Source organism: Rana temporaria, chromosome 4 (assembly GCF_905171775.1).
Source record: "Rana temporaria chromosome 4, aRanTem1.1, whole genome shotgun sequence".
NCBI classification, from domain to species: Eukaryota; Metazoa; Chordata; class Amphibia; order Anura; family Ranidae; genus Rana; species Rana temporaria.
In genome coordinates, this window is record NC_053492.1 from 390,379,756 (window position 1) to 390,397,982 (window position 18,227).

Here is an 18,227-nt window from a genome sequence, read left to right on the forward strand (position 1 = left end):
GTATACTATGATTAAAATGCTCCATGTTACACATGGTATTTTTAGTATTTATGCTAGTCTTATGGTGACCCCAGGGATGGATGTGTCTTAATTCGGCCGATGGGGTAGTGTGTGTGTTTTTGCCTGTGCTTCCGGTGGGGGCTGGCAGAATCACCACAACTCTCTCCTTGGTTACCAGACTGGCATTTATAGACGCTGGGTGACGTACTAGCTCCACCCACCGCTGACTAAGTCCAATCCGGGCGTAACGTGCGTACAGGGGAGGAGTTTTTCCTGTGACGTCACCAGCGTCCTTTCTGCTGCTGCTCGTGGCTGTTGCTCCGAGCTTTTATTTTACATTGCCTATCGCCTACTGGCCAGTTGTTGTCTGCAGACATACCAGACTGACTGTAGTATGGTGAAGTGATGTTTTTACCTTTCCCTGGAATAAATACAGTCTACACTTAGAATGTGTTTTTATTTTTTATTCTGCATTGGACCTACTATTCACTGCTGCATTGGACTCCACTGCACCATCTCCCTTATGGTGAGAACAAACTGTCTTTAACCACTTGTGAAAACATATGGTCCATCTCATCTGGTAAGGAGGCACTTCTTATATTGGTGGAGGATATCATCACATTTGCCGAAGATTTTTGCTATCTCACTGGGTGTCATCTTAATTCTTGATTCTGTAGTCAAGGACTTTATTTGCGCTGCACTTTATTATTTATCATTTGTACGGTAATAGAGCACCTTGATCAGGAGGTCTTTATTTCTGCCTGCCTTCATCACAGACGGCTTCCACCTCCATCGTCGTCTCAAATACCAACCATGGACACCTCTTGCTATGCCTCCAGGCACAATTGCCTCTAGATCTGTCTTGTCCAGCTAAGATCAGCTGCCACTGATTCCATTTTGCTTCCTCTGTCCATGACGAGCTTCTGATCTACATATTCTCTCCCTCCATCACCAGCCCACATTCGACTCCCTCTGTCTCCTTTCTCGGTGGTATGCAGTCCGCTGCCACTCCTGGTTCTTTTCAAGCAAAGTCGGCTCCCACTCTGCCGCCAATGTACTCTCCATAGATGGGCTTCTTTCCTGCCAGGCTAAGAAAAGTCCTGTTACTTTTTTTTTTCCCTCCACAATCAGAAGTTGCATTGCTTTCTATTTAAAGGCATTATATTCCACCTTACCTGCACCTTGTGTTTTACACTTACATATAATGTGCATTGATTAGGTAGTTTGATGATTTAATTTGTTGCTCTGTATGCACAGCTTATAGTAGAGTAAAGCCTCGTACAACACGATCGGATTATCCAACGGTTATGTGATGACAGTCAGTTGGTAAAAACCGTACATTTTGTATGCTCGATCGGACAATTGTCTGATGTTCCGTGGACAAATGTGGGATAGCATGCTTTAAAATTATCCCAACGATTTTGTGTACACACGCTCGGAAATTCAACAGTATAACGCAACATTGGCAGAAGTTGCCCAAAGGGTGGTGCTAAAGAGCTGAAAAACCACTTAGTTTTGTGTTTGTTGGCCGACAATTATCTGCCGTTTTTGTATGCAAGACAAGTTCATGGCCAACTCCCTTTGGACAAAAGTCCTACGCCAAGTCCACAGAAAATTCCGATTGTGTATGAGGCTTTAATCTTCACATTCCTTTGTCAACAATTTTGTTTGTGTTCAAACATTTCCTGCCCAGACCAATTTTTTAGTTTTCAGCGCTTTTTCACTTTGACAATTGCACGGTCATGCAACACTGTACCCAAATTAAATCTTTGTTTTTTCCACCCACAAATAGAGCTTTCGTTTGGTGGTATTTGATCATCTCTGCGGTTTTATTTTTTGCGCTATAAACAAAAGAGCGACATATTTTTAAAAAAAAAAACACTTTTTTACTTTTTTTATTTAATAAATATCACAATTTTTTATTGATTGGTTTGCGCAAAGGTTATAGCGTCTACAAAATAGGTGATAGATTTATGGCTTTTTTTTTTTACTAGTAATGGCGGCGATCTGCGATTTTTATTTATTTATTTTTTTTATTATTTTTTTATATATTGTGACCGTGACATTGCTGCGGACACATCGGACATTTTTGACAAGTTTTTGGTGGGACCATTCACAATTATACAGCAATTAGTGCTATAAAATATGCACAGATTACTGTGTAAATGTGACTGGCAGGGAAGGGGTTAACACTAGGGGGCGCTGAAGGGGTTAAAATGTTCCCTAAAGTGTGTCTAACTGTAGGGGGGGGGACTCACAAGGGGAGGAGACCGATGTGTGTTCCTCTGTTCTGGGAACACAGCATCGGTCTCCTCACCTCTGACAAGAGGTGGATCTGGGTGTTTACACATCCAGATCCACACTCCTGCCGTGATCGCGGGTGCCCGGTCACGAGCGGTGCCGTGGGTGCGCGCGCTCCCTAGATCGCCGGTAACAAAGGACGACATAGACGTTCACCCGGATCGAAGGAAGGTTCCTGCCGACGTCATTTTACAATGGCCCGGTAAGGAAGGGGTTAATGCATACCTCTCTAATCTAAGAACTGACACTACTTTTTAACAGTAGAAAAAACTTTTTTTACGTCGTCCTTCTTAAGTACAACTAAACCGAAAACAAAAGTTTGTAGCACATATGTCATATCGGTCTGCCTCTCCTCCCAATTGTTCATGTCGCCTTGATGCTCAAAGCCTCAATAAGATTACATCCCCCCCAATGCCAACAATCCCACTGCTTTACAGCAAGAGGCATTTACAAACTATTCATGATGCAAAAAATTAAATATACATGTTTTACAGCTGTAGGATACATGGCAAGTCTATCTGATACTTAGGTCTGTCTTTTTATTTTATTTGCTTATTTTAGTCTGTATTAAGGGATTTAGATGTTGGTCCACCCATCTTGACTATCCAAGCGTTATAGCTAAATATGTTGCTGTAGTTTAATGCATAATATGCAAGATTATTTGAATAATGTGCTTTTTTTTTCCTTCTTCTTTGTAGTATCTGACACTGACAACAGTGATGAATTGCAGCTCAGAAAAGAACATGCACTTAAGATATTCGCTTATATTAATTCCTGGACACAAGGTAATTTTTTTTTGTGTTTTTTTTTAAATATTGTAGTTAATTACATTTTGTCCTTTGTTATCTTTTTTTTTTTTTTTTTTTGGTTGAATTTCTACTTTCACCAATACCCTATCAGCCAACTGTTTAAGATTTTTTGTTTTCATTCAGCCAGGCTGGGACAATGGGGGAAAAACAAAATCAAAACCACTGAGGTGAATGGAAGAACATTGTATTCTGACAGTGGGGCTCTCTGCTGCCAGAATAGCACTGATCAGCATCTGCAGCTCCTAGTCAACATTAGAGCATTTAAAAAGGGGATCAAGTCCAGAGATAAAAGAGACTCTGGTCCCGTCAGCACCTGGAGTATGCTGTCCAGTTCTGGGCACCAGTCCTTAGGAAGGAGGAACTGGAAATTAAGCGAGGTGCAAAGAAGGGGAAACAAAGCTAATAAAGGGTCTGGAGGAAATTGGTTATGAAGAAAAGTTCCGAGCACTGAACTTATTCTCTCTGGAGAAGAGATGCTTGAGAGGGGATAGATTTAAATTTTACAAATACTGTACTGGTGACACCACAATAAGGATTAAACATTTTGTAAAAGGGAGTTTAACAAGACGCTCATTAAAATGAGAAGAAAAGAGGTTAACCTTAACCACTTAAGCCCCAGACCAATATGCTGCCTAAAGACCCAGGGGTTTTTACAGTTCGGGACTGCGTCGCTTTAACAGACAATTGCGCGGTCGTGCGACATGGCTCCCAAACAAAATTGGCGTCCTTTTTTCCCCACAAATAGAGCTTTTCTTTTGTGGTATTTGATGACCTCTGCGGTTTTTAATTTTTGCGCTATAAACAAAAATAGAGCGACAATTTTGAAAAAAAATTCATATTTTTTACTTTTTGCTATATTGGTTTTGCTATATGAAAGGGACGCCAATTCCGATACCCTCCTAGCAGAGGCTATGGCTACCAAGAACACCACCTTCCTGGTCAAGAGGACCAAGGGAATGTGAGCCAGAGGCTCAAAAGGTTCCTTCTGTAGGGCAGAGAGAACCAGATTCGGGTCCCCAGGGGCACAAGGTGGTTTTAATTGGAGGATTAACACGAATCGCCCCCTGTAAGAAGGTTTTAACCATAGAATGTGTAGCCAGTGGCCTTTGAAAAAAATATTGATAAGGCCGAGACCTGGCACTTGATGGTACTCAAGGCTAATCTCATGTCTGCCCCCAACTGCAGAAACGCCAGTATTCTGCCAATGAAGGTACCTGCGAGGATGCCACCTTTGGGCTTCGCACCAGCCACATATGCCTTCCAAACTCTGTAATAAGTCTAGAAGCTGTCTTTCTGGCATTAATTAGTGTAGACACTAAAGAATTAGAGAGGCCCCTCCTCTTTAGAATATGGGTTTCAACAGCCAGACCGTTAAATTTAGAGTCCGTAATGAAGGGCGGAATATTGACCCCTGGTGAGAGCAGGTCTGGACGGAGTGGAAGGATCCATGGATGTTCTATTGACATCCTTACAATCTCTGCGTACCAAGCCCTTCTGGGCCAAGCTGTTGCGACCAGAATCGCTGGTTTTCCTTCCGAGTTTATCCTGCAGCAGGTCTGGGGTCCTATACCACCCGGTTAGGATCTTGTAATTAGTCCTCCTGCACCTTGGTGCATATGGAAGATTTGTGCGTGTGAAAAAGGATTTTTTTTTCCCTCTTCTTTTCCGAGAATGTACAGTTTAGCGCCCGTTCCCATCTCGCGAAACACGGAGGCGGTAGTCTTCCCCGCGGCATAATTACCAGCTCGTGTGGCAAGGGACAAGGTATGTGGCAGGACCCCAGTGTCAGTACACCATTCCTCTAGTAACGTGAGAGGTTGATCCGTCGCGGAGGGCGGCGTCAGAGTTCCAAGAAAGTGGCTTAATTGTTCAGCCCTTAGAAATTCCACTCCAGCCTTTTTACAGGAACCAAGGCTGACTTGTCCATGTTGAGAATCCAACCCATGGACTCCAGGTATTTCACGGTTCTGAGTACTGCTAGGTTTAGATCAGGATCTGAGCGATCTACCAGCAACAGATCGTCCAAATAGGCAACTATAGATATGCCCTGAGACCTTAGATTGGCCAACAGGGGGGCCAGCACCTTAGTGAACACCCGAGGTGCAGTGGCTAGTCCGAAGGGTAAAGCCATGAACCTTCATAATGCTGACTTAGACGCAGGCTTGGCCGGCTTACGGCTCCAGGGTTTCTTGGGAGCCTGAGGATTGCCCCCGGGAGGCCTTCGGAACTACCTGGAAGCAGAAGGCCCAGAAACTGGAGAGGAGGGCTTTTTAAAGGAGGGGGACCCCTAAAACCTCTTTTAACTGGTAACAGCGTGCTCTTGCCACTGGAAACGTTTTGGATATCCAGATCTTGCCCAAACAAACGCTCTCCGTGGAAGGGAAACCCGGCTTGAAGATTTTTGCACAGGGTTTCAGCAGATCAGTTCTTCAACCAAAGCAGCCTACGCATATGTACTAACAGGAGCGTAAGGCGGAGGACTGTTGTATAGAGTCCTTGATGGCATCAACTGCAAAGCACAATGCCTTGGAAAGTCGGCCAATTCCCGAGTTTGCTGAGCCGGGATATCTTTCAAGACCTATTTCATCTGGTCTTTTAAGGCTTGGCAGATACCAATAGCTTGCAATTGCAGGTTGGGCTACCCCTGTGATTGTAGAGAACAAGGTTTTTAACAACATCTCCAGTCTCTTATCTGTCGGGTCTTTAAACATCTGCACGTTGTCCACTGGACAGGTCAGAGCCTTGTTCACACAGAAGATAGCTGCGTCCACCGTAGGGACACTCCATTTTTAAGTAAAATTCTTCTCCATGGGATATAAAACCCAAAAAAATTTAGGAGGCAGAAACAGTCTATCTGGATGTTCTCAATCTTGATAGATAAGACCTTCAAGTAGATAAGACCTTCAAGTAGTGGATGAACCGGAAAGGAATAACCAGTCTGAGGGGCTTTCAAAGAGCCCAAGGAAGAGACCGAGCTGGATGCTGGCTCTAATAGATGTAAAGGCCGAACGGACCATCTCCGTAAGGGACTGCACTAATAACCTTTCGGACTGAGAAGCCGAGAACGGTTCCTCCAGGGTAGAATCCTTCAGAGTCAGAAACATCTGACTGACCCTCTGCCTGATCCCCTGAGGGTAATTCAACCTCTTCCAGGGATAGTTGTTCCGCCAAAAGGGGGAGAGGGAGAACCTGGTGCGTTTTATCTCTAGAAAGAGAAGATGCAATTAAAGTCGCCAATCTTTTCTATAGTCCACCCATGGCTGAGGCCAGAGCCTCCTCTGTTGCAAACACTGGAGCAGGTGGGGTAAGGGCAGCTGAGGCACCGAACAGCCCCGATGGATCACCCTGGGCCACCTCTAATTTTTCAGGAGAGAAAATAGCCGCAGGAGCATGCCCGAGATCCTCTGAGCCTGATGGTGAACCCTTTGTCTTTTTGCATTTATAGTCCCTGAGCCCTTTGCCATAGTAAAGCCGAGGTACTTACAGCCAGGAATTGCATTCACTTGCGGACCTAATAGACCAGCACTGACGCTGCTATTTGATGGTCAGCGAGATGTAGAGCACACTATGCTGCTTTAAAAAATGCCACTGTCAATTTGTGCACAAAAATAACTCTGTGTCCCACCGTCAGCCCGGATGGGTGAGGCAGACTGAGCTTTAGGGTCTAGGTGCAAGGTCACCTGTCCTGCTCTGTCCTACAATTTAGTCTCATAGCGGGCAGCTGAATTAAATCCTCTCGCACGCATGCATTGCCACCACGCGCGCTTATTTCAAGGCCGTGCACATGCGCACGCGTCTATCTCGAGGCTGCGCGCACCTGTATGCAAATATATCTTAGGCTACTGCGCGCGTGCGCCTGCGTGACGTGCGCACGTGACGCCAACGCGGCAAGAGGTCTGCTGTTAGCCGAAGCCAGCATGGAGGATCAAACAAACTTTCCTGTAGCCACAGTTTTTTTTTGGAGGAATTTCCCCAGTAACCAGCTACCAGCAGGCGGAGGTAAATGACGCACTACAGTCAAGTACTCATTATACATACATCTCACAAACGCTGCTCTCAGGACAATGAAAGGGAAGAGAAGGCACAGACAGGCAACTTTAGGCAAACTAGCATAATGGCTCAAAAGAAGGAAACATTTAGAACCAAGTTCTGAAAGACCCTTCGCTTACCTTATCCAACGCTGCAGGACTCTGCAAAATACAGGCAGTCCAATCTTCGCCCATCACGGAGAGCTGAGTCTGCAGACCTTCAGGGACCGGGGTCCATGGACAGGAACACCACACCCCTGGACCCATATTGCACCCTGTCAGTAAGCTTTTGGTATTGGGAAATTGACCAAAGTACTGAAAACCCAGGATCCAGGCCCTCAAAGAGGAGCATTCCACGCAAAACCCTGTTCTTCTCAACCGAGGCCTGGGTACCGTCCACTTTGGCTAAGAAGAACTTTGGACGGATCCGGTTGTATGGAGGTTTTTTAAATCCGAAATGGATCCCTCCAGAGGAGCTGCTCAGAGCACATGTTCACTTGTGACCAAAACCCTTAGACACTGGCGAAAAAACTGAGGTACTCCCGGTATGAGAGGGGTTATTATTAGGGGAGGAAACTTCCTGCCTTAAGGGCGTGCCAGTGTCCATCACCTGAAGGTAGACTCTATAACCCACATAGTAATTACTATGCTTCTCTGTGTCCTGTGATGTATGATAAAGCAATTACATGGTTAAACATGGTGTCATGAACTTGCATATACATACTAAATAATGGTATTGTTTGCTTTTAACTTGTAATTCTTGCTATAGATAAATGTTTCTTAACTCCAGTCCTCAAGTACCCAACAGTTCATGTTTTCAGGATTTCCCTCCAATGAAACGGCTGTGGTAATTACTAAAGTCCCGTACACACGATACGAAAATTTCATCCGAACGATCTGCTGATTTTCTGATCCTTTAGTATGGTGCTTTCAACAGCCGATTCCAAACTTAAGGAAGACAAAAAAACGCATTTGCGGGCTATAAAATTTGTCGTACATGACCACAAAGGTCTGATTTTTAGTTTAATTAGTAGTTTTCCTCAAAAAAAAACGTAAAAGCAAGACTTACACATGCTCGGAAACTAAAGAACGTCTATAAACAATTCAACACATTCATCACTTGAAGTCGTACGAGAATTTTCTTATGTTGAGTAACCTTTTCACTTTCGATATGAAGAACTAGCATGCAACAAAATCTTCCTGTTCTTCTGTCTGTAACTCCACACAGTAATGCAAGGCTTTCTCCTGGTGTGGATAAAGCCTCTTGAGGGGGCGAGGCAGGAGTGTCAGGACGCCCACTAACACACAGCTCCTTTCTCTATCTGCAAAGTAAGAGTGTCCTGACTTGCCTGCTCGTCCCTCAAGAGGCTTTCTCCACACAAGGAAGAAGCCTCTCAATAACTGTGTGAGTTACAGAAACAAGAACAGGAAGTAAAGATTTCTTCAGAAGAAATAAGGACATTTAAAAGCAAATGGAAGGATGAGGTAAGTGAAGGAGGACTGCACTAAGGTAAAGGAAGCTATTTAGGGAGAAAAAAAATTACCTTACAACCCCTTTAAGGACTTTGTGTGTTTTTAAGACTCAGTGTTTAAAACAGGTTTTTTTTGCTAGAAAATTACTTGGAACCCCCAAACATTATAAAAAAAAACAGTTTTCTAACACCCTAGAGAATAAAAATGGTGCCATTGCAATACTTTTTGTCACAGACCGAATTTGCGCAGCGGTCTTACAAGCGCACTTTTTTTTTGGGAAAAAAAATCACTTTTTTTAATTAAAAAAACAAGACAACAGTGAAGTTAGCCAATTGTTTTATATTGTGAAAGATAATGTTACACACCGAGTAAATTGATACCCAACATGTCACACTTCCAATCATGTTCCGGCCCCTCTCACGCCGCCGATAATGGTGATCTTGCGGGCGAATCCGCCACGCAGACCACCATTATCATTTACAGGACCGGCGCCTGAAGAGATGGATATCTCGGTTGTGGCAGCAGCAGCTGCTGCCGTTACTGAGATATCCTCTTCAAAAAGAGGACGTATATAGTCATGCGCAGGTCCTGAAGTGGTTAAGGGGGAAAAAAAAAGCCTTTGTTGTCTAAGATGCTTTTTCATGCAGGTGATGATTTTATTTTTTTGCTTGTATATATGTTGAATTCTTTTATTTTTTTGTTTTCCAGACAGTGTCTATGCTGCTTTAAGGAGTATAAACATTTGGAGATATTTAACCAAGTGGTATGTTCCCTTATTAATTTGGTGATTGGCCAAGTACAAACCCTGATGGACCAGCTTTTAAAAATTTGCACTACTAGCCCTGATTCAAACTGGCAGGATGAGGCCAACCCATCCGATGAGCTGCTGAATGTGGAGAAAGAGGACTCAGGAGGTGGAGGAGGAGGAAGAAGAAGGGGGAGGAGAGGCGCTCGGAACCATGTAAAGCCCTGACAAACAGTTGGAGAGTGGAAGAACTTGCAATGTAACCGAAGAAGACTCTCTAAAAAGCACTGATCTGCATAGTTTATGGAGTACTGAAGAAAAAGAAAAACTGTTGTTGTGTGTTGCAAAAATCTTTCAGATACAATTCCCTCTTTACACGGCCTACAAGCATAACACGCATCCCACGATAGAGGTATTTCCAATTACTGTTTCTCTTTGCTGATATTTAAGTGTGAAATGGTCCAAATAAAGATGTTTTGGCTTCTTCCTTACCCTGGTACTTTCTTTGTATATCATTGATTACGCCTAGAGGGTATTAATGTCGATAGGGCAGACTTAACCTCCCGAGAGTGATTTTATTTATATAAAATGTGTATTTCTTGTTACAATATATGTGAATAAACCTTTGTCTGCCATGATATTTCAACATACAACCCTAATTCAAAAAAGTTGAATGCTGTGTAAAATCTACATAAAAATAGAATGCAATGATTTGCAACTCTCAAACTTATACTTATTTCACAGTGGAAAATAGAAAGTATATCAAATGTTATACTGAGAAAATTTATAATTTTAGGGAAAAAAAAAAGGTTTTGAAATTGATGGCACCAATACATTTTAAGGAAATTTTGAGGCAGGACAACACAAGTAAGTGGTACTGACAAGGAAGAGCTGGAAGGACATTTTACAACTAATTGGGTTAATTGGCAACAGGTCGGTAACTTATGATTGAGTATTAAAAGAGCATCTTGGAGAGTCTGAGAAGTAAAGATGGGCTTGTTATCTGCGCTCTTTTATGGAAAGGCACTATCAATGCTGAAAGATATATATTTTTAGGTTTTAGAGCAGCATATTCTTCCATCCAGACACCTTTTTTTAGGGAAGGCCCTGCTTATTTCAGCAGGACAATGCTGAACTGCTTACTGCATCTATAACAGCAAGGCTTCATAGTAAAGGAGTCCTATATTAGGCAAGAATGGGACAACATTCCTCTCCCAAAACTCCAGTAACAGGTCTTTTCAGTTCCCCAACTGTTTACCAAATGTTAGAGGGGGGTGCTCCCCTGTGGTAAACATGGCCATGGCCTTGTCCAACTTTTTTGAGATATGTTGCTGCCATCAATTTCCCAATAAGCTTTTTTTTTTTAAATTGTACATTTTCTTGGTTTAAACATTTTAGGATTTTTGTTGTATTATAAACTATGGGTTAATGAGAATTGCAGAGCATTGCATTCTGTTTTTAATGTAGATTTTTTTTGGAATTGGGGCTGTACTTGCACCTGGTCATGACTAGTTTGTTAGATGTACTATATAGATGTTTTGCCTGCATGGAGCTATCATTTTAAATTGCTTTTCAAGATGATTTTCTTAGTTTTGTAAAGAACGTGAACAGTTGGAACCCCAGTATAGGTAAGGTTTATACCGTTTATGTCCAAACTGTTTTAGGATGTACCTTTTGTTTTGTCCTAGTGATTTTCACTGGACAGTAAGTAGCTTAATTTTACAGTTGTAACCAAAACAGATGAAGGGAAATTCTTCAATGTGGAGTGTGTTTCCAGTTACAACTTGGAGGGGAAGTTTTCCTTATTTTGATAATATTTTTGCTTTACTGTTGTGTGTCAGGAACAGGAAGTTACAAAAATAAAGTGGCATAGGGTTTTACTATTCCCTACTCTATCCTAAACTAAAGAACAAAACAGTTTCAGGTAAAGCTAGACTTTAAAGTTTGAATTTCAGGCTATTACCAAGTATGCTTAAACCTGCTCTCATCCTCAACTGCAATTTCTAACTACCCTGTAAAATCATGATGCATATACAGCCTCTTCTCCCAGTGCTCCACTCCGGTCACTAGATCTCCCCAGCGGCCGCTTCAGAGAAGAAGAGCGATCCGACAATGGCTATAATGCCTGTGTGGTGATGTTGCCCATAGGCTTACTTTGGGGGCATCTTTTGGTGGCTGTCCCTCTCCCCCTGAAGCTGCTGCTGGTAGCCAATTACATGATTGGAATGGAGCCCCTGAGAATAGATAAGTGTAAGCATCTTTCTTTCACAAGTTGGTTAGAATAGGAGTTGGGGGGGTGCATGTTTAAGAATTGTTTGTTTATAGCCTGGAATTCCACTTAAATTAGTCCACTAAGGGGTCTATTTAGAAATAATTTGCACAGCTTTCATCTAGGGTTTTATACACTTCCAGTTATTTAAAAAATAAATAAAGAATCTTTGGGTGAAAACATTTTAAACCGATACCCAAGTATCTACAAAATAACCATACATTAAGAGCAAAATAAACCACTAGCCCTGCATGGACTTTCAGAGTGACAATACACATGACGGTTTTCTAGCAATTTAACCACTATCAACCAGCTTTTGATCATAAAAGCCTATTACCATATAAGCCGAGTTTTTCAGCCCATTTTATTAGGCTGAAAAGCTTCCCCTTCGGCTTATACTCGAGTCAGCAGTAAAACGGCGTGTCTGCCGATCTGTAATCCATAAGCAGCCGTACCTTTTCATTAGTAAAACAGCATGTGTCTGCCGCTTTAATAATCCAGTCTGTTGGCCGTCCATTGTAAGACAGCCCCGCTGCCTTCTAGTCTGTGATAGGCGGAACACTGATACAGTTTCCCAGCATCGTATCGGTGTTCCTCTATCGGTGTTCCGCCTATCACAGACTAGGAGCAGCGGGGCTGTCTTACATGGACAGCCAACAGACTGGATTATACAGCGTCAGACACGCTGTTTTACTAATGAAAGGTACGCTGCATATGTATTTAAATAGTGGCAGACATGCTATTTTTACTGCTGACTGTGAGACTGCATATGTGGGCGCAATTAGACTGCAAAGTGAGGCGGCATTGTTTACCCAGTAGCTGCTGCATTTCCCACACTAGGCTTATACTCGAGTCTATATGTTTTCCCAGTTTTTTTGTGGTTAAATTAGGTGCCTCGGCTTGCATTCGGATCGGCTTATACTCGAGTATATACGGTAATTTTATATATTTTTTTTTTTGCCTTGATAAATTCTGCCAAATTTTTTATATATATTCTACAATTAGACAAAACATTGACTACTGACAGTTAAAGTGAACTATCTTGAATTATTTTGTTCACAATGGCACCTGAAAGTGGGTGAGATAAATTAGGTGGCAAATGAACATGTTATCCCTGAAGCTGCGTGCTGAAAGCAGAGAAATGCAAATGATTTGAACTATGACAAGGGCCAATTGTAATGGCTAGGGCGCGGTTAGACTCCAAAACTCTGCAGATCTTGTTGGGATGTTCCTGGTCTGCCGTGGTCAGGACCTACAAAGATTGGCCCAAGGAAAGAAAACTGTCAATAGTTATAAGTGGCCAAGGCTCATTGACATATGTAGAGAGCGAAGGCTGCTCGTGTGATCTGTTTTAATAGAAGAGCTACACAATAGCTCGAATTGCTGAAAAAGTTATTGCTGGTTCTGATGGCTTTCTATTGTGTCTGAACACACAGTGCATTCCAGTTTATGTATGGAGATTGCATAGCTGTAGACTGTCAGGGTGCCTGTGCTGAGTGTGTATGCCAAAAGTGCCTACGATAGGCTTATGAGTATCGTAACTGGACCACTGAGCAATGGCATAAGGTAACATGGTGTGGATGAGTTAAACTTTCAGTTGCATGATGTAGATGGTTGGGTGCATATGTGGTGTTTAGCTGGATGAGATGGCACCACCATGCACCATGGGAAGAAACAAGATAGCGGAGGCCTAAGGATCTGCTAACCGATGGCTTGAAGCCACATTCCAAAGTATACCTACAGAGGTCTAGTGAGTCCATGTCTCGACGGGTCAGGGCTGTTCGATCTTTATCGTATAGAAATATGGTTCAAAGTGCTAGTGATTACTTTTTTTATGTCCAGCATTTATTAAGGGGCTCCATCCACAGAAAGGCCAATTCTTTTAGTATTTTTTTATTTTTGGAAACGTGAGGGCCTCATCAATGTTTTAAGCTGTTCTTGTCAGCACGTGTGGTAAGAGGGGTAGAACACCGACAAAATCGTTTTGGATAGTCCGTTTTGGATAGCTCAGCTCTGCACGTCTCTTACGCTGTAAGGAAATTGGTAAAAGTTTTGATCGGTAATGTTGGGCAAGTTTAATAAGGCCTCAATTCATCCTGCTTTTCCCAGAATAATTCTTTAAAGGGGTAAGTTCACCTTTACAGAACAATCTGTAAGATGAACTTGCACAGGACTCCCTCCTAACCCGTCCTGACCTGCAGCGTGGCAATCTCCCGCTCTGAGCCCCCGGATAGCCGCCTCACGGCTCCGGGGCTTAGAAATCACCAAAGCTTAATCTCCTAAACATACCCCGTCAGGAGGTACATTTAGGAGCATTCCAATTGGTCGACGTGTTCACAAGGGAGGAGCGGACCAATCAGAACCCACGTAATATGTCCTTTCAGCGGGGAAGAAGAGTAGTGAATGCCAAGGTGATTTCTAAGCCCCGCACCCCTAAGGCCGCTATACTGGGGCTCAGAACAGGAGATTGCTGCGCTGCAGGCTAGGGGGGGAGTGAGGAGGGGGTCCTGTGTAAGTTCACTTTACAGATATTTCTGTAAGGTCAACTTGCACTTTAAGGGCTGTATACTTTTTTTTTTTTTTTTTTTTTTTTTGCATCTCAAACAGGCCAATCTGAAATGTACCCGAAAGTAAACTGCATTTTGGCTCACTTGTGAGTTTGAAGGTCATGTACGGGATTCCTAAAGTTGGCCCTTAGAGATGAGATGTTTTTTACTGCAAATAAAATGTTATATACAGATTTTTCAACAGTCCATGTGGGGCACTTACTAAAGCATGTGTGAGTTATAGGCATTGTGTTTTGGAGTTTTTTTGATTTTTGGATGTTTGATTTTTGTCTCATTTTCTTTATAAAAGTTGTGTTTTAGGGCCGGTTGCCACTGGTGCGATGTCCGACATCGAATGTGATTCAAACCGCAACTGCAGTGCAAATCACATGCGATCTCTGTGCGTAGCGATTTCAGCCATACATATAGTATGGCTGATTTGCATCGCATTCGGACCAAAGATGCACAGTACCCTTTTTTTGGTCCGCAGCAGAATCGGATTGCATGGGTGTTCACATCCATACAAACTGATATGGGGGTGTCATAAACTTTCAATTGACACTCCCAGCAGTTTTGCATAGGGCAGTGTGAACTGCCACTGCGAGACCTGCGATTGGAGACTTTGCAGTGTTCCCGCATTGCTGCAGTGTGAACTGAGCCTTGGGTCTTAAATTATGAAATAAAATGTCTTCCAAACATGTCAGTAAAAGTAATATTAACATGTTTTTTCACATCACTTCTAAAGCATTTCTTTCCTCTTGCTCTTCCAGGATATTTCAGCTCAAGAAGGCAATCTCTTAGGGAGCCTTTAGGTGACATGAATGTAAGTGAAAAGCTAAAGACCTTTTTTATAGATGTATGAAGGCGTTTGTTTTTTAAGTGATTTTCATACTATAGATTTGTTTTTCAAAATTTGTCACTCTCCATATATTAGCCATATTAAGCTTTTTGTGTTTTCACCTTAAAGGGGAGGTCCACCCTAAAAAAAAGAAAAAAAAAGAGCAAAAAGGCTCAAAAAAATGAAAAAAATAAAATAGTTTTTTTTATACTTTCCAGAAATGTCTGTTACTAGGCAGATCATCCTAATTCCTATTCTGCGGTAGTCTTCAGTCTCCTCCTCGCGTTGTCTTCTGGGACATTTGGACGCGCTGTCTTGTGACCTGTGTGTCACAGAAGACAGCCGGCCATTCACAAAGCGCCACGAGACTCGAAGTAGGAAACGGGCATTAAAGCCGCAAGGCTCCACTGCCTGTTCTCCTTACTTTGAATGGTGGCGCCGGAGCCTGATATCACGGGCACCCTGGACAGGTAAGTGTGCTTATTAAAAGTCAGCAGCTACAGTTTTTGTAGCTGCTGACTTTTTAAAAAGAAAAAAATGTTTTTTTACAGCTGTACCTCAGCTTTAACAAATTCGGCTACAAAATCGAATTTTGCCCAGTAAGGGCCAGTTCACACCAAAATGCAGTACAGTGCGTTTTTTTTTTTTTATTTCAAAAACACATGGATAGTAGATTATATGGTTTTTCAATGGCAAAACAACAAAAAAAGTCTGGCGCAAAATAACAGGGGATATATGTAGTATATGGAAAACGGACTACAAAGTATGAGAAGTCCTGGGCCGACCACAATCAGCAGCTATATGGAAAACACATCAGGAGCGATGTGATAAAAACATGCAAACAGAATGACCATATATAGGAGCGCTAAAAAAATAGGGTCAAATTAATATGGGCATCAATATAGAGGCGGTAATGGGTAAAATTTCATTTTTTTGCCATAGAAACATTTAAAACCACAAAGCATTCCTCCGTAGCCTGAATGGAAAAATAACATCAGCCCATCCATTCCTCCGTGGTCTGGATGGAACCATAACCGTCAAATAGCGTAACAGTGGATGATGCCTTGAGTGCGTGCAGGACGCCAGATGACAGGGGGGGCATGCTGCAAAGGATGAAAACTCTCGTGGGATCACGGTGCTCTGGCTCAAGATGGAAAGGGGGGGAGAAGCTCATCCAGATGGAGGTGGAGAGGTGACAGGATAGAGCTGATAGCCCAATGTGTCCATCAGTAGATCCCCGATGCACAGTCTAGGGTGTGCTCCCATGTCAGCCAAGGGCTTCCTGGGCGTGACGTCAGAACGGCACCAGGAAGTAAAGACCAAAAACGAGGCTTGGAGCCGAGGATGACAATAGGCTCACGTCGACCAATGTAGGGGGCTTCGGCTGGCAGCTGCAAGTGAAAGCTTGGCTGAAGATAACAGGACGGTGGAAGGTGAAAATGTTTTAGGGCTGTAGTCATGACAACGCGTATCGGGGCGTGGCCCTTCATCAGGTCATGGTTTTCAATGCATAGTTCTCACCAGTGCGGTCAGTTTCAGTGCGTTCCAGAAAAAAGTAGAACCTGCTGCATTTTTTTCTGCACTGTATTGGAATGTGTTAAAACTCATCAAAACGCCCTGGAACACACATGTCCTTTGGGTGAAAAAATAAAAGGAAGGGGGGAAAAAGCATTATATATATATATATATATATATATATATATATATATATATATATATATATATATATATATATATATATATACAGGGCTCAAAATTTCAAGTCCTGAGCTACTAGCCAGGCCTCAAGAGTTACTCGCCACCAGTTGCCCCACCTAATTCATACACTGCCCTGCACCCGTAAACACGCCCTCGTAGATTATCTCATGGAATGACAATGTTTTATGCAGAATCAAGTTACAAAATTAAATATTACCAACAACAACTTTAGCAAACTGGGGCAGGGCACTAGGGGCAGACCAGAGGGGCAGGGCACTAGGGGCAGACCAGAGGGGCAGGGCACTAGGGGCAGACCAGAGGGACAGGGCACTGGGGGCAGACCAGAGGGACTAGAACTGGGTCTCTTCCCCATTCTCTTGCTGTCTCCTCTGCAACTCCCATCCATCCTCTCTCTCTCTCCCATTCATCTCATCAGGAGCCTTTGTGTGCGGCTCCACGCTTGCATGTCCCCACTTCCCCCTTTTATTCAGGCTGGCAGAGAGGAGAGGAGCTGCAGCACAGTGGGAGGGAGTACAATCCAGCGCTGAGATCCACACAACTGCACAGCCATTGACACCATAGCACAGCGTACACTGACAGCGCACAGAACACATTGAGACCAGTCTGTTCACAGTGCTCAGGCTAAACCGTTGGACACTTGCATAGAGCACAAGGAGAAGAAAACTGCACAAACTAGAAGGCTGCCGCTCTCATGTCAGGGCAACTTTCATTGAGCGCTGCACCGGAGTGGAAATGTTTGCAATCCTCCACCTCACTCATTACTTTCTGCTCTCCAGCTACATTGGTCGGGGCCCGGGGGAGGGGGGCAGGCTCAGAGAGGTCATACTGTTAGGTCCCATTGCTTAATGAGAATTGTAAGGAGAGCACCTATGTACTGCTCTGCCTGTGCGCGGCTCACCAGACTACTTTTCCCGAGCATGCACCTTTCCTCTTCGGCCGCCAATCTCATCGGGACTCTAAGTGTAGGCACAGATTGGAGGGAGATTGGTCATGCAGCCCTGTCATCACTCGCCCCCAGCTTAAATCCACTCGCCAAATGCTAGTAGGCTAGTGGAAATTTTGAGGGCTGTATGTGTATATATATATATATATATCACTAAAAGTGCACTTGGCCTTTAACGGAGTTGTTGCATTCAGTAACAGACTTGTCTCAGCATGTGGAAACCAGGATGATATATTAAAAAAAAAAAAATAATGGTATTTTTCTCTAAAATGGATACTGCTGCATTGAGCACATAGACACAACATGTGTTTTTCTGTTTTTTCAATTGTATTCTTTTTTTCAATTAATTTATATCTTTTGTCCTTGTAGGACGTGGAGGTCCCCTTGCACCTTCTCCGTTACGTGTGTCTATTCTGTGGGAAAAACGGCCTTTCTCTTATGAAGGATTGCTTTGAGTATGGAACCCCCGAGACCCTGCCCTTTCTAATAGCTCATGCATTCATCACTGTTGTGTCCAACGTAAGTTACCCTTCTAAAGTGTTTTGAAACGTTGGAA

The 18,227-nt window shown here is 43.1% G+C and overlaps 1 protein-coding gene and 1 pseudogene across 1 annotated transcript in view; both read left to right on the top strand.

Moving 5' to 3' along the window:
* Positions 1-14,990, top strand: part of LOC120937701 — a 59,118-nt pseudogene extending 44,128 nt beyond the window's left edge.
* Positions 14,989-18,227, top strand: part of USP34 (ubiquitin specific peptidase 34) — a 199,320-nt gene continuing 196,081 nt past the window's right edge. Inside the window, exons 1-2 of the mRNA XM_040347825.1 lie at positions 14,989-14,994; positions 18,041-18,190. Coding sequence (XP_040203759.1) covers positions 14,989-14,994; positions 18,041-18,190 — 156 coding nt within the window. The remainder of the gene's footprint in view (positions 14,995-18,040; positions 18,191-18,227) is intronic.